Source organism: Lagenorhynchus albirostris, chromosome 16 (assembly GCF_949774975.1).
Source record: "Lagenorhynchus albirostris chromosome 16, mLagAlb1.1, whole genome shotgun sequence".
Lineage (NCBI taxonomy): Eukaryota > Metazoa > Chordata > Mammalia > Artiodactyla > Delphinidae > Lagenorhynchus > Lagenorhynchus albirostris.
The window spans coordinates 20867344-20884247 of NC_083110.1; the positions used below are offsets into that span (position 1 = coordinate 20867344).

General features: G+C 39.9%; 2 protein-coding genes across 3 annotated transcripts in view; one reads left to right on the forward strand and one right to left on the reverse strand.

Moving 5' to 3' along the window:
• The window catches only part of PBLD (phenazine biosynthesis like protein domain containing), a 130594-nt gene that overhangs the window by 33780 nt on the left and 79910 nt on the right, over positions 1 to 16904 (reverse strand). The window lies entirely within an intron of this gene.
• The window catches only part of MYPN (myopalladin), a 75758-nt gene that overhangs the window by 33609 nt on the left and 25245 nt on the right, over positions 1 to 16904 (forward strand). For both annotated transcript variants that reach the window (XM_060126686.1, XM_060126687.1), the window contains 5 exons: positions 4101 to 4242; positions 6038 to 6061; positions 8383 to 8499; positions 8989 to 9361; positions 16230 to 16820. In XM_060126686.1, the coding sequence (XP_059982669.1) occupies positions 4101 to 4242; positions 6038 to 6061; positions 8383 to 8499; positions 8989 to 9361; positions 16230 to 16820 (1247 nt within the window). The remainder of the gene's footprint in view (positions 1 to 4100; positions 4243 to 6037; positions 6062 to 8382; positions 8500 to 8988; positions 9362 to 16229; positions 16821 to 16904) is intronic.

Below are 16904 nucleotides of genomic sequence, written 5' to 3' on the forward strand. Positions count from 1 at the left end.
CTTCTTTTTAAAGAAGGTTAAAATGAAAATGAGGGTTGCCCAGCAAAACAGTGGTAGAGTTTGAAAGAAGTCTGGGGTCCCATGTGCTAATTCACTGCTCTACCTATAGAGGATACCTATATTTTAAAAATATTTTATGGAGATAGACTATCCTCCATCCTCTATACAGTATCAAAAACTTTCACTCTGTTTATGGGGGGAAAACAGTGCTCACACTCCTTGAGTGTGAAGGGAGGCAGATGATCAAATTAGAATCTTACTCCTATCACTGTTCCCACTCCAACAGCAGCTGCTCTGGCTGGCTTTCAAGGCTGCAGCCCTGGCTCCAGCTGCTTCAGCAGTAATTTGAAGAGTGCAAGGGGGCAGGGGAAGTGAGAATTTGAGGAACGGCACTTCATTATATAATAGCTGAGGCAGGAAACCCTGAAATGACAGGTACAGTGGTTGGCCCTAGATTCCTGAAGATTACATGGGCCCCTGTCCACAACCTGACAATTCCAGAGACTTCTCTGACTCAACTGTTGCACTGGGCACCTGTGACAATACAGGGGCAAAAAGGTCTTCAATCAAACGGTTCTTTATCAGTAAAAACTGCTGTGATCCAACTCCAGTCTAAAAGCACTATAACATTCACTTCCAGCATCTCCCAAGGTACAAAAATAGCAACTGGATTTAAAAAAAGAATAAAGTGACAATATGAACCTTACAGCTGATATCTTTTAACCAATAAGGGAGATGCCTTTTCTCAAGGATGTCCCTGCATTATATCTGTGGGTATAGGTCTTACTAAGCAGGAACTGTGTCCTTTCAACTCACATTTACAGCACCTGGCACAGAGCTTGGCACAAAGCGGGAACATAGTTATATTTATTCTGTGGTGAACTGCTTCCATTTCAGCTAAGAAGGAATTATTGCTTTTATCACTTTGTGGCTTCAGAGTGTTGTTAGGAGTAGAGAAAAAATCCAATGTCAAATGGCCGTGGAAGACATGCTTCTCAAGTCTCTGTGTTGTCAAGTCATCCTACAAAGAATGTCTTCCTGGACGGTCAGTATGGTGATGACACACAAGACAGATTTGCACTTTGGATACTGTTTACTGCAGGAGGTTGCAGACTTTTCATTATAGGGACTTCAGTTCAGATCCATAATTCCTAGTTAAGACTAACTTAATCTTAGCTAGTTGGGGAATGTTTCATGTCTTATTCGTCTTCAGTGAAGTCAAGATAAATATGATCAAGTCTTACACAATGTGCCATTAGTAACAGCCTAAGACCTACTGCTGTGTTGAACACGGCCCCATCTCAACTATGTTCAAATGGTGTAACTGGTTTGGACCGGATGTGCAGCAATGTGAGCCGATTGCTTCTTATGAGACTTTTGTAGAAAAGCACAGTTTTCAGCAATAACAACTATCATTGTCCTTCAAATTATGACCTTCAACAACCTTTTCTAAGTGCCTTGTAAGATGACCCCTGGCAACTCCTTTACTGAGTATTGACGACGTGTCACACTGGAATGAGCTTCCATCTCATATCACAGTCCCTTAGCTGGCATATTCTAGAACTATAGTATCTCAGGTATCTGGCTAGACTCTCCAATAGAACACAGGTTTTGGCCTTCAATTTCAAGTGAATAATTACAACCAACTAATGTTGGTCTCAACTGTAACATATTCTCTCAAGGAAGTCCTTTTGCAAGCAGGACCTTGGTGTAACCTCTGCAGATTGAGAATTGGTTCATATATCTGAACCTCAAGCCATGTCAGAGTGTAGATTGACCTCATTCTGCTTACATCTATTATTTATTTATTTATTTATTTTTACGGTACTCGGGCCTCTCACTGTCGTGGCCTCTCCCGTTGCAGAGCACAGGCTCCTGACACACAGGCTCAGCGGCCATGGCTCAAGGGCCCAGCCGATCCGCGGCATGTGGGATCTTCCCGGACCGGGGCACGAACCCGTGTCCCCTGCATCGGCGGGCGGACTCTCAACCACTGAGCCACCAAGGAAGCCCTACATCCATTTTTTAAATGTGCCATATTTTATTCATTCAATCCCTTCTGCCACCACCACTTTTTTTGCTTTGGTTTTCTTATTTGTTTGCCTCAAGAAGGAACGAAACTCCATTATGTATGAATCCCAGGGAGATGTCTGACTGTCATTAAAGTTTTCAATGGGCCCCCAAAACTACCATCTTAGCACAGAATTTGCTCAGATGTCAGGGTGGAGAGCATACTCACCAGCTTGCCAGGAGCACCCAAGACTCATGGATGCTCCCTGCTTACTGAGAACATTCCATTCTTATCACTAGAAGCTATTGTTTTGGGGTAGACAAGGAATAACCAGGTTTTTAATCAAATAGTTCCTTATTACTTCAGCAACCACTCTGTGAAAATCACAGACTGAATTCCTTCAGCAAACAAATTTGGGAATGCAAAAAAAGAACAAAACACTAACTCCGAACTATAGCGCCCCCTGGCCGTCACAATATCAACTAACACATCCTTCTGAGGTAAAAGTCTCCTACTACAGCTAAAGCCATGTGGTTAAACCCACCCCAGTATTCCTAAAATAAACGCCATAAATATGATAGGTCTAAACACAAAATATCATATATTGTTAAGAGCTATAAACAATCACAAGATATTTGTAAGAGTAAATGACAAAAGCAAAAAAACTACTGGCCTTCCCCTTCTCCAAAGCAAGAGCCAATATGTCCTAAATACAGACCCCAAAATTGTAATAATGGGAAAGCCTTGCAGCATTTGTTGCTGATAGAGCTTGTAGAGAAAGTTAATCACAACCTTTCCATGTTTATCATCTTTAGGCCTATATTAAAAGTAAAAATGTGCCCACATATATGCCAAAGGAGCATTTCATAATCAAATGAAGTACCAACTACACAAACGTATGTGTGACTTTAAGCTCACAAATCATGATGAGTGAAAGATAAGTTGTGAAAGGAAAATGTGAGTTCCATTCTCCCATAGCATCTATTATAGAATATACCGATATTTTACAATGGAAAGTGATTTTTGTGAACTTTTTTGGGGGGAAGCGTGAAAGAGCATTTAACAATGCCTTCACAAAATTATGACATATTTTACCACGACCTAAGACTCCACATGTGACTATGATTTCATAGAGATTGTCATTGTTTACCTCCCTCAACAGACATCGAGGCTATCCTGTGAAGAACACACAAGGAAAAGAAAATAGCAAAACAAACGTCAATTTCCAGGACTACAGAAAGTAGGCAAGGCAAAGCCAAGAAAATAGTCACTTACTTAGGCCACAGAGATAGTCCACCTTGTGGAACAGTCTTGTGTGGAAAAATATACATTACTCCCATACTGAATACACCTAGTAGATATTCACTGCAGATTTTTTAAGTTGTTATTATTTCTGAAAACCAAACTCGGGCATTTTCTTAAAGGAAGCAGAATTACTTTACCAAATATTAGTATTTTTGCAAACCCTCAAAATGTTTCACCTAGTATTCAATAAATTTTTCTGGCACTGCAACAGAGAGGAAAAGGAAGAAGCTAGTGAGGAAAAAGCTTCCCATGCACTCAGATGATTCTGTCTTTAAAAACAGATTCAGGGACTTCCCTGGTGGCCCAGTGGTTGGAAATCCGCCTGCCAATGCAGGGGACACAGGTTCGAGCCCTGGTCCGGGAAGATCCCACATGCCGCGGAACTGGGCCCGGGCACCACAACTACTGAGCCCGTGCTCTGGAGCCCACAGGCCACAACTACTGAGCCCACATGCCACAACTACTGGAGCCCGTGCTCTGCAACAAGAGAAGTCACCGCAGTGAGAAGCCCACGCACCGCAGTGAAGAATAGCCCCCGCTCGCCACAACTAGAGAAAGCCTGTGCGCAGCAAGGAAGACCCAATGCAGCCAAAAATAAATAAATTAATTAATTAAAAAAAAATAGATTCAATGTACATCCACAGAATTGAAGCTGCTGGAAATGTACAAGATATGGAGAAAATCCAAATATGGAGGCAATGGTATCTTTTTCGAAAATTCAGCACTGGGAGTAGATTCCAAAAATATTTACTTTTTGGTTCTAACAATACTCTTCTCATTACAGATGTTACAAAATTTATCAGCCTCTGAGGGTCAGCTAGTTGTCTTTGAATGCAGAGTAAAAGGAGCTCCATCTCCTAAAGTTGAGTGGTATAGAGAAGGGACCTTGATAGAAGATTCTCCAGATTTTAGAATTTTACAGAAAAGTAAGTTGGTGCTTTAAAATTATTTTTCTGATAATTTTTATAGATTTATTGTATACATTTATTTTTATAACTTTTAACAACTAATTAAAATGCAATAAAAAGAATAAAATAAAAAACTTATACTCCACCAAAGTAAACCCTATTAATATTTTGGTATATATTCTCCAAAAATTTTTCCATGCATATATTTTCTTTAAATAAAAATAATTTTTTTTGTAAATTGATTTTTTTTTTGTAAATTGATTTTTTCACTCAACATTTCATGAACATCTTTCCATATTAATACAGCACTTTTTTACTTTTAAAAATAAGTTGATACAATCAATTTCATATTTACTTACTCTCCTATTGTTGAAAATGTAGACTGTCCACAAATTTTTACTATTAGAAACTATATTTCAAAGCTGGTTAACAGAGAAGATCTTTGTGAATATCTATGAATAAATCTGAGTACTAGAATTGCTACTGTAAATTCACATTTTTTAGGCTTTTAATATAAATCATCAAAATGCCATCCAAAAAGGTTGAACTAAATTTAGGATGATTATATAATTGATGATCTAACCTGGGACACCTTGGGGAGTAACAGAGGGTGCTAGTAATCATTACACAGAGATCCCAGGAATAAACCAGATCATCCCAGTTGAACTGGGACACATGCTGTTTAAATTACATTCTACTACAACCAGCAACATATGGGAACTTCTTTTGTCTTATACCTTCACTATCAATGGGTATTAAACATTTTTTAAATCTTCACTAATTTTATAGGTCCCAAATGGGAATACTTGTTTTAATCTGCTCTTCACTAATGAGATGTGGAAAGGAACTTTTTTTTCCTATTTATTGGGTCTTTGAATTTACTTTAAAATTACCTATTATATCCTTTGTTCATTGTTTATTGAGGTTTTACTCTTTTTATTGTAAGAATTATTTATATATCCAAGTGGTTAATTCTTCTTTTCTTGTCATGCAGTGCTTTCACCTTGACCCATTTCAGTCATAAAATATGTTGAAAATTATTTGCTTCTTGGTTAATTTGTTTCTGCCTATCACAAAATAGATATATGAATCAAACTACTATCAGATTTAACAACAATGATATATTCTGAATAGCAGCAACAATGATATATTCTGAATACCATTTAAGCTGAGGCAAAAAACCTCCACTAGTTCTATCAGTGTAGAAGAATGTAACTAAATTCAACAACTATTCCTGCAATTCTATGCCTGCAATTCTATAAACCTTAGTTGAGCACCTGTTTTCAGTACCAAGCGGGCACCTTCAGGAATGCCAAAGAATTTTAAGACAAAGAACTGCTCCTGAGGAACCTGTCATCTATCCTGAGGCTCTTAATATTAGAAACCTTAGGGCAGGAGGTCTACGCTACATTATATCAGGATGTGAGAGCCCAAAGCCAAGAATGATCTCTCAGTCTTCACAAACTTTTTCAGGTCAGGCTGAATGGGTACAATAAAAGCAAGTCATCCTGAATCCCAACTAATTCAGTAACTTTTCCTCACCTAAGGTTTATGTGTCCCAAGTGGAACCCAAGTATGTCCCAAGATACAGCCACATCATTTAGTTAGCAGCTCTCTTGCTGCCCTTCTGTGATAATGATCCTATCCCTGTCAAGGTCATTGGTGCTTAGGTCATTTTACTTAAAATTTACAGATTAGCCTCGCCAAATTACTCATGAGTATGCAAAAGACACTTCTATAGGAAGCTTCTGATAAAAATATCACCTCTCAGTAAAATAAATGCTCAGAATCTTTTAATTTTTTTTTCTTTTAGAACCTCGATCCATGGCAGAGCCAGGTAAAGATCATTTTAACTTTAATTTCATTTGTATGTGATCCGTGACTTGAAATATATAATAAACATATTGAAATTACACTGTTGTCAAGAAAAAAAGTTTTACAAAGAAGATCGAAGCCAACTCTAGCTACGACTGTAGGAGAAGGAAAGGCAAGCATGTGCAAGTTTGGAATATATATTCAATAGCTAATGTGAATGCAGTTAGTTTTGCGTTGTTGAGGAATGTTTCTTAGAAATATTTTCCCTCTTTCATTGGCCCCTACTCATGACCTCCTTAAACTGGGCAGAGCAATTTCCATGATGCTATCAATTCCAATTCCACAGCCTATGTATCTCAAAAGTTATGCATCAGATTTTGAAATTCACAGAATCAATAAAATGTTTATGATGTTATTAGATTTGGTTGGGAGGATATTAAGATGACACATGGAAGCTCTTACCTCTAGAAAATACAAGTTGCTCACAAAACACAGCATAAACATCTGAATGTCCTCTCTATGATCACCCTGAAAAATAAGATTGTATTTGTGCCCATGGGTAAGAGTGATGGTTTGGAATTTCATTATTATAATTCTTGCTTCTGAAAACTGAATGGAAAGGCATTCTCGATGTAGACATTGAATATCCATGTTGCATAACCCTACACTAGGCCCTTGGGGATACAGTAAAGACCAGAGTGCTCTGGCTCTAGCATTGCTTGTAGTGGAGAAGCATTTTTCCCTTTGAAAATATTTCAGGCTTTTGATACTTTCAACCAAAGCAAGCTTTTTCACTAGGCAGTCTCATACAGAAAATAGTTTCAGAGTCACCCAAAAGGGGTCCCTGCTCAAAACAAGCCCCAGCTCCACGATCTAAAATTTCATGTTCAGAGAGTTCTTCTTTCCACCTTGGATAAAGCAAATACCCTTTGGAGACAGAATACTATATCTTATCAGGCAGGTATAGTGTAGTATGAATGAATTTATCAGATCATTTTCCGAATGCAGGTTGCTGAAAGATGAGAGTGCAAATGTTTGGGAAGGGAACAGAGAGAAGGAAGCATAAGACTCAGAGAAAGGACATAGAGGTACCAAAACCAAACTTTGCCTCTCCATCATTTAGGATTCTTTGGGCAGCACGTAAACGAGACCTAACCAAAAATGGCTTAATCAACATGAAAAATGTATCTTGTTACATAGCATGATGCCCTAAGAAATGGTGGTCTTGAGATTGGTTAATTTAGCATCTCAGAGATCATCAAGGGCCAAGCTTTTTATTTTTTTTTCCCCATTCTGTCATCTACAGAGTATCTCTTAGACTTGTTCTACTCATATACCCAAGACGGCTGCCACAGTTCTAGGTATTACATGCAGATGACAACATCCAAAAGCAAAAATAGGGAAAAACGCTCTCTTTTACCCCTTTTAAAAGGCAAGAAAAACCCAGAAACTCCCCAGGAGATTTTCCCTAATATCTTATTGACCAGAATTGTGTGTCACATGCTACCACCTTAGCAAGAATAGAGTGGCAGGGCTTCCCTGGTGGCGCAGTGGTTGAGAGTCCGCCTGCCAAGGCAAGGGACGCGGGTTCGTGCCCCGGTTCGGGAAGATCCCACATGCCGCGGAGCGTCTGGGCCCGTGAGCCATGGCCGCTGAGCCTGCGCGTCCGGAGCCTGTGCTCCGCCAACAAGAGAAGCCACAACAGTGAGAGGCCCGCGTACTACAAAAAAAAAAAAGAATAGAGTGGTATTTCACACAGACCTATTTTTGCTTTAAATCCTAATTTGTTTTTGTGATTTTTAAGCTCACTGTTTCTTGGTCCTTTTTTTTTTTTTTTTTTTTTTTGCGGTACGCGGGCCTCTCACTGTTGTGGCCTCTCCCGTTGCGGAGCACAGGCTCCGGACGCGCAGGCTCGGTGGCCATGGCTCACGGGCCCAGCCGCTCCGCGGCATGTGGGATCTTCCCGGACCAGGACACGAACCCGTGTCACCTGCATCAGCAGGCGGACTCTCAACCACTGCGCCACCAGGGAAGCCCTCTTGGTCCTATTTTTGATATCTGGACTGATGACATAAAAACAGATAATCTGCAAATCCATAATATACATTATATTATCATTAAATCCTCTTGTTGATTGTCTGCATGGAGTTATTCATTTTACTTCCTTTGGCTCATTTACTCTGCTAATCAGTCAATTCAATCAAATAATTGGACTAAGTGTTTTCAAACAATTAATATAATCGGCTTCTATTGACTTTTATAGAATCACCATCTAATATCAGAAAATTCCATAATTCCATTTCCATAAATAAGTCAGTAACCATTCTGCTTTATTGGCTTTAGAGGAGATCTGTACTTTGGTCATTGCTGAGGTATTTGCAGAAGACTCTGGGTGCTTCACCTGTACTGCAAGCAATAAATACGGCACAGTGTCAAGCATTGCACAGCTAGATGTAAGAGGTAAGGGCTCTTTCAATGCCAGAACAGTTTAGTCTATGACTTTGATTATGAGTATGGACAATGTATATTACCCTCTCTTACTGCTTTTCATATGAAGCTAGCTTGGCTCTCCTAAAATTTTTTGAATTACTGAGGAAAGTGTCGTTGAACAGAATCCAGTTTTCAATTTCTCATTGCATTTATCACCACCACCCCAGTTATCCTGCTGTTATTTACTATACTCCCTAAGAAAACATCTCCCTGATCTTACCTAAACTTCTAAAATTCTTTCCAAAATGGTACTTAGATTTTTTTAGTTTTGTTTTTGTTTTTGTTTTTCCTGTATCCTCACCATTCTTTAATGTCTCAGATTGTGTTTTCTGTTTTTGACAAGCATTTCCATTAGCACATTTCGCCTGGGTTGGATACATGCCCTGTCTCAGGGTTATAATCCTATCTCAGTCTTGCTGAGTAAGGCTAACATCTCAGGTCTTGTTATCATCCTTTCAGGAAATGAAGACCCCAGAAACAATGGATCTCTTCACTCAGTCAACTCTACCACCAACCTGGCTGTTATTGAGCAACAGTCATCCCCACCCAACCCAGAGCCTCCCTCTGTGGAACAACTCCCTAAACCCAAACTGGAAGGCGTTCTGGTGAATCACAACGAGCCCCGGTCCAGCTCAAGGATCGGGCTCCGTGTCCACTTCAACCTGCCTGAAGATGACAAAGGAAGTGAAGCATCCTCTGAGGGTGGCATGGTGACCACCAACCAGACCAGGCCTGATTCCTTCCAGGAGAGATTCAATGGACAGTTAGCAAAAATCCCTGAGCCTTCCTCGCCCGTCAAAGAGCCCCCTCCGGTTCTGGCCAAACCCAAACTGTAAGTAAAAATTAGAATGGATAACCAAGAGTGCCTGTGACCTTCTCTGACTCTGCCCTTCTTAAAAATGATGGAGCTAAAAAGGGAAATTATGAAATGAGAAAACACACATTAAATGCTTTGCAAATCATAATCCTTACATCAGTGTAAGTGTACTATCACTTTCATCCTTACTATTCATATTCTACCTCCAAGAAATGTTACTCCTCAACTAGCTCAAAAAAGATGTTTGTCTAACCTTAGAGGGCTCCAGGTGAAGCACTTCTACACTCTTCTTATAAAGCCCTTTCTCATGTCTAATAATCTTTACGGTGTGAAATTTCATCTTTCTATTCCCCATTTCTGCTTTAACTTAAGTTTTTGTAGTCATTATAGAAAAGATACCTAGTATTTTTTAGTTAGTTCCTTGATATGGCTAGATATGCTGTAGTAACCACAGGCTTCATATAAATGTAATGGGTTGAAATTACAAAGGAAGTGAAGCATCCGCCAAGGGTGGCATGGTGACCACCAACCAGAGTCACCTCAGGAGTCTGATGCAGTTGTCACCCAAACCCTCCAGAGAGCACCCATCAGAGTCATGTTGCAATATTTAACGTGCATCCATAGGATACGACTATTATGTTCTGTTTGATCCACATGTCAAAGTGATAAAAATTACATTTATAACTACATAAACCTTTAAATATCAACAATAAAATCTACAGTAATAGCACTCCCATCATGTGTTTCTCAGTGCTGACATTCATTGGAAGCAGTTCATGTTGCTTAGGTTTATATTCTTCTCACTAACACACAAGGTGAAATTCTAGGCATAAAATTAAATGTTACAAAACATGCGGGTCACATCCAGAAATATCTCTGTCCCCTCAAAGTTCTGCCAGTTACAGGAAATAGGAATCTACTTAAAGTAAGAAGAAGGGAAGAGGTTATTGTAGGGATATAAGCAGCAATGGGCAACCAAACACAGCCAGGTCCTGCACAGAGAAGGAGAAGCAGGGAGTTAAGAGCTAGGATCACATACATGGTCAGTCCAGCCTCTGTCCCCTGCTTACACTCCGTCTTGAGCACCTCCTTGTTTCCTCTTTGCATATCCACTCTACTCTTCTCTCTTGGAAGACTCATCAATTCATATCTGGCCCATGATGGCATGTCTTGTCACGATTTGTGTCAAGTTCCACTGCTAACTAAATCGTGCTCAGCAGCTCAATTCCAAATACCGACCAGCCCAGCCTCGTCAGGTGCAGAGCATTTACATTTGGAGGGAAGAAGAGTCAAATGGATCAAATCAGAACTGTGTGTGAAGGCAGTTCACAGAGAAGGGAGTTGTGAGAACAGGTAACCCCAAACAATCAATTGCCTCCTTTGTAGGGCCTCCTCTTACCCAGGGACTGTTTGGGGGCTATTAGGTATGTCAGTTAGGATGAGGTTTAGCTTCACGTTGCGGAAAGCCCAAACTAATGGTGAGTTAAACACATGAGGGTTTAGTTTTCTCTCAAATAAAGGAATTAGATGGGCAGTCTCAGGCTGTTATGATGGCTCCGTACTCACTTAGAACCCAGTCTCCTGCTCTGCCATCTTTAGCACTGGCTTCTTCTCCAAGTGCCCTCCAAGATGGCTGATGGTGGGCTAGTCATCCTGGCTGTATTCCGAGCAGCAGAAAAGGCAAAGTGGTAAAAGTCCAATTACTCTCCTTTAAAGGAGCCTTCTTAGGACTTACCTAAAATCACCTGCTTATATCTCATTGGCCAGAACTTAGTCACATGGTATATTAAGTACAAAGGAAGCTGGGAAGTGTGGTCTTTAGCTGCACATGTTGCCTCCATGAGTAAAATCAAGTTCCTTTACAAAGGGGAGAATTAAGTAGTCAGCCAGCAGTATCTACCACATGAAACTTTCAATGAATATAAAAATTCTTTCTACTAAATGACACCCTCTAATAATCCAGTCCTCAGCAGTATATAATTCTTTAATATATTTGTCTTCCTTAAATTTTCACCTAATTGTGTGAATATAGGTTTGTATTAGTAGAGGTATGAATATGCATGTGCATGCTCACCTCTCTCTCTCTCTCTCTCTCACACACACACACACACACACCCTTTGTGAATCCACATGCCTACAAAGTTTTCTTACTGGTTTTAACCTTTCAGGTTTTATGTTAAAATATATTGACTTAATAATCTTGAGGATACAATTTTCTGCTTGTTCCTTCAATTTGCCATTCATACAAAAAACAGAATTCTTATAGATCTTAAAACTGCAACAGAGAGGGAAGCTGTCATTTTTCAACACTGTATCATCAAAGCCTAGATAATTCAGACTGACATTTTCAGCTTGAATATTAAGCTATTTAGAGAAGTGACTCTTCATCCTGGCTACACTCTAGAATGAAATGTGGAGCTTTTGAAAAATATTTATGCCTTCCATCCCAGTTGAATGAGAATCTCTCCACAGATTATTTTAATGTACAGCCAGGTTGGAAAGTACGGGTGTAAAGTTGGAGAACCAGAGTTACAACCCTTTATCACCTCACCCAGCCCCCTACACACACCCCTCCACAGCCAGGAAAAAAACAGAAGAATTAACATTTAAAGTGAGTAAAATGTCAGACTAAAATCAGAATGTACTGGGTAAGCCCATGCTTTGGGGCAAGTGTTTCTTTAGAGCAGTGGTTCTCAGTCCTGGACGCAGACAAGAATCACCCAGAGCCTTGCTATTCAAAGCACTGGCATCACCTGGGAACTTGATAGAATCACAGATTCTCGTGCTCCACTCAAGACCTACTGAATCAGAAACTCTGGAGGTGCGGCCTGGAAATCTATGTTTTAACAAGCCCTCCAGAGGGTTCTGAGGTTCACTAAAGTTTAAGAACTGACCCACATTTAAAAAGATTATAATAACTATGCCTGGATCCTTTCCCAGGCCAACTGACTCTCTGGCCAGTGGTGCCTAAATCAGTAAGGTTTGTCTTTTATGCTCTCTGGGTGATCTAATGCACAACCAGCATAGTTACCACTGCCAAAACCACAGCTAAAAGCTGACTGCAGAGACATATTTACCCAGAATTAGTTATCCTAATCAGCAATGTGCTAGCAAATGTTTTAACTACCGGCAGAGGCGGGGAAGCCCTGATTTGTAGCATTTGCCAGTTTCCTCCCACCACGGCTGATTTCAAGCTACTAAAGAAAAGTCATTAAACTGGGAACTGGGATGAGGTGTATACAACCTGCCCTCCAGAGCCATCGAGACCTGGCTCCAGCACACAGTGCCCCAAGTTGTTGCCAAAATTGCTTTCAAAAGTATTTGATACAGTAGCCCAAGTTGTTCTGTTGTGTTTGTCATTAAGCCTTGACATTTTATCTCAACTATTTAAAATCCCTAAGAAATGGACTTGAGGACACGGGGAGGGGGAAAGGTAAGCTGGGGTGAAGTGAGAGAGTGGCATGGACATATATACGCTACCAAACGTAAAATAGATAGCTAGTGGGAAGCAGCCGCATAGCACAGGGAGATCAGCTTGGTGCTTTGTGACCACCTAGAGGGGTGGGATAGGGAGGGTGAGAGGGAGGGAGACGCAAGAGGGAAGAGATATGGGGATATATGTATATGTATAGCTGATTCACTTTGTTATAAAGCAGAAACTAACACACCACTGTAAAGCAATTATACTCCAATAAAGATGTTAATTAAAAAAAAATCCCTAAGAAATTCTTTTGTATTCCAGAAACCACATCAAGAAACATCCTTATAATTCTGAAACTCTAATTTTCTTACAAATCTTGAAATTGATATTTGTAGTTCAGAAACTGAAAAATATAATAGCCACCATTTATTGATCACTTATCTGATTTAGGTGATTTATCTATCAATTTTCACAACAACATGAGGAGATATTACTTACTCCTATCTTACTTATGAAGAAATCAGGGTCAGAAAAATCTAGAAACCTCCCCAAACCACACATATAATCAGTGGCAGAGCCACGATTAGGACCTAAGTCTATCTGTCTGCAGAGGGCATATTCTTGAGCATCATGCTTGAGCTAAGTTGTGGCAAAAGAAAAGATATTTTCAGGGAACCCAGGAGAGTTGATAATCTACAGAAAGAAAACTGGATACAAGCCTGTTTCAGAAATCCTCATAGCAACAAGAAATGAGCAGCTGAGCTTATAGCAATTTATGATAGGCTGTTATTTTGAATTAGAGAGGTTGCTCAGGGTTTTGTATGCTTTGTAATTAACCTTTCCTTCCTTTATTCTTTCATTGCACTTTGTATCTTCATTATTAAATAGTAAGTTCCATATGTTACCTGTAAATAACCACTGGGTATTTGTATTACATATATGTATAGTAAGATTTTTGAGCCCTGAATAGCTCATACTATCCCAGGCATATTTGTATCTCCTACAGTACCTAGCAAAGTAAACATACAGAAGATTCAATAAAAGTTTGTTGAATACTGGAATTGACACCTTGCCCTTATGTCATGAATAAGCAAATTGAAACGGCTCTTTTAAATCCCTTCTGAAACAAGACAGTTTCATAAAATTTGGGGAAAAAAAACCCTGTCAAACAAAAGGAGACATTATTCTCAAATGAATTCTTCCAGAATCTTAGATAATCAAAATTATTCGATGCTGTATCTCATATATCATTATGTTTAAAGTTTGTGACCCTCTACGATCCGATATACTGCATTAAATGATAAGGGCTAACATGCTGTTTAAAGTCTTACTTAAAATTAAAAGCTGGTTCTTAGTTTTCATTCAATGGGAGCTAAAGGAAAATAAGAATCAATCAATACCAAATGACTTCCTGGCTCCTTTTTTTCATCCTTATCTTTCTAAGATTACTTAGTTTTCATATACTACTTTTTCTACTTCCATAACCACAATAAAATATTTCTGCAATACCATCAAATTAAAAGTTACTCAGACTACAATACAAACATGTCCTAAAAACCACAGTGGCATTTTCTTTACGCTACAGTAATCACAGAATGGGACCTGCCAAACATGAGATCCATTAAAAATTTAAAGGTTTTATATTTTCATGCCATTGGGAAAGTTAACACCAGCAGAAACAACGTTATTGTATATATTTTTCTAAGGATAATCTAACAGATATTTCTGCTTCTCTTGATTGCTGAATCTTTCATCTATGATGGAATGAAAAGATTTAATTAACTTTAATTATGTTACTTTATTCTCTCAGCTTAAATACTTACTTCTAAAAGGGAGGAAGAAAGTTACTGTGCCAAGTGGCTATACTTCTAAATTCTTAGTTTTCATAGTTGAACAGAGGACAAGAATTTTCATAGTTGAAAAAAGAGTATGTAGCGTTTGACAGCAGTCATGAAAGTGGAGATAGGTCACTACTTTGTGCAGTTACTTTTCCGTATACTGTGTATCAGAAATGTTAATGAAGGCAAGAGAAAAGATCTTAAACTCCAAGAATTTTTTTAAAAAAGCATGACTATATTCAATATTCTGTGATAAACCATAATGGAAAAGAATATTTAAAAAAAAGAATGTCTCTATGTGTATAACTGAGTCACTGCTGTACAGCAGAGCTGGCACAACACTGTACACCAACTATACTTCAATTAAAAACAAAATTTGTTTTAAATCAAAGTTTGGAGAACTTTCTGCCTCAACTTTATTGCTGCTGGTGTTGACTTTCCCGATGGTATGAAAACATAAAACCTTTCATTTTTAATAGATCTCATGTTCAGCAGATCACCTTCTATGTTCCAAAACATATTTTCAAAGAACATAAAACCACGGTGGGCTTGAAGCACTGTGGTCTCACTTGTGGCTGTTCCTATGGTTGTTTATTCAAGAATAGATTCTCCTAAACAGCAAAGTTTGACAGCCCTGACAACTTTATGCGTATATGACTTTTAGACACTTTCGTTCTCCATTTTCTTTTTTTAAAAAATTAATTAACTGTTTTGTTAAGAGGAAGTAAATAGACTGTGGGACTTAAGGCAACTCATATAATGCTTCTGTGAGTCAGGTTCCTATAAATGGAGAAAGCGCTCCCAGCTTGATCTTTTTTTTTTCTTTAGGCACAAGAAAAGTCTAAGTAATGTTCATAATTACGGTGACCATATAATCCATCGTTCAAACCATGATATTTTTGAGAGTGAAAGAGCACAATTAATAATCATGCCAGGAAAACAGGCATAAAGCAGGACTGTCTAGAATGAATCGAGACATATGGTCACCTTCTCTATAAAGCTTTGTTGTCAGAAGAGGATAAGAAACGCCAAGACACATCCAGTTGCTTTGTTAAAGTTTGCTCTAAAATGAGGCACAGTGAAGAATATAGCACATTCTCAGGGAACTCAGCCCCCCTTAGTAACTCACACCAGTATGTAGCTCAGTGCCTTCTGTCCCGAAACAGAGATACTATCTGCTCATCTCAGAACTTTGAGCACTTCCAACAAGAGGACCATTTTTCTATTTCTTCTTTCTAATTTATAACATTCTAAAATGGGGCTGCTGTGTTGCCCAACTCCAGGGTCACAACACAAAGAACACAATGTGAATGACGCCTCTTGGAGTTGTGCATCATGGTGGCCTTTCCCTTCTTCCTGGCAATCAAACAGATTTAGAAAGAAGGAGAGACAGGGACTTCCTTGGCGGTCCAGTGGTTAAGACTCGCCCTTCCAATGCAGGGGGCACGGGTTTGATCCCTGGCCAGGGAACTAGATCCCACGTGCCTGAATCTGATTGGCTGGTTTCTGGCAACACTGGTTGTGTGTTCTTAATCAGCATCAAACAGTCAACAGCCTGTCTATACAGGCTGAGGCGATGGTGACGGATTTCTTTTCTCTCTCCCCACTCTTGTTTTGCGTGCAGAGATTCCAGCCAGCTACAACAGCTTCACAACCAAGTCTTACTGGAACAACAGCAGTTGCAAAACCCATCTCCTTCATCTCCTAAGGAGTTTCCTTTCAACATGAGTGTTTCGACCTCCACTGCTGCCCCAGCGGTGACAATGTCTGGCAAGCAGGTGAAGGCCCCTTCATCACAGACATTCAGCTTGGCCCGGCCAAAGCACTTCTGCCCCTCCACAAGCACGACCGCAGCCACCGTGTCCCCTTCCAGCTCTCCAGTGTTCACCCTGATCAGCACTCCTCAAGCCATGCAGAGGACAGTGAGCAAAGAAAGCCTCTTAGTTCCTCAGCCCTCGGCGCAAACCAAATCTCTGGGAGGGGTTTCGGTCCAAAACGAGCCACCTCCTCCAGGTCCGACAGAGCCAGCACAACTGCCACTCACATTTTCCATCGCCAGCGGAAACCAGTTTCAGCCCCACTGCGTGTCCCCAACTCCTGTCTCTCCCACCAGCCGGATTCAGAACCCAGTGGCTTTCCTCAGCTCCGTCCTGCCTTCTCTCCCTGCCATCCCACCCACCAATGCCATGGGGCTGCCTAGAAGCGCACCATCCGTGTAAGTGTCATTGAGGTTTCTTGATGTAAAAGATGTCATTTAAGAATGGACCCATATAAGAGTAGCTTGGTCTGGGACAGGACT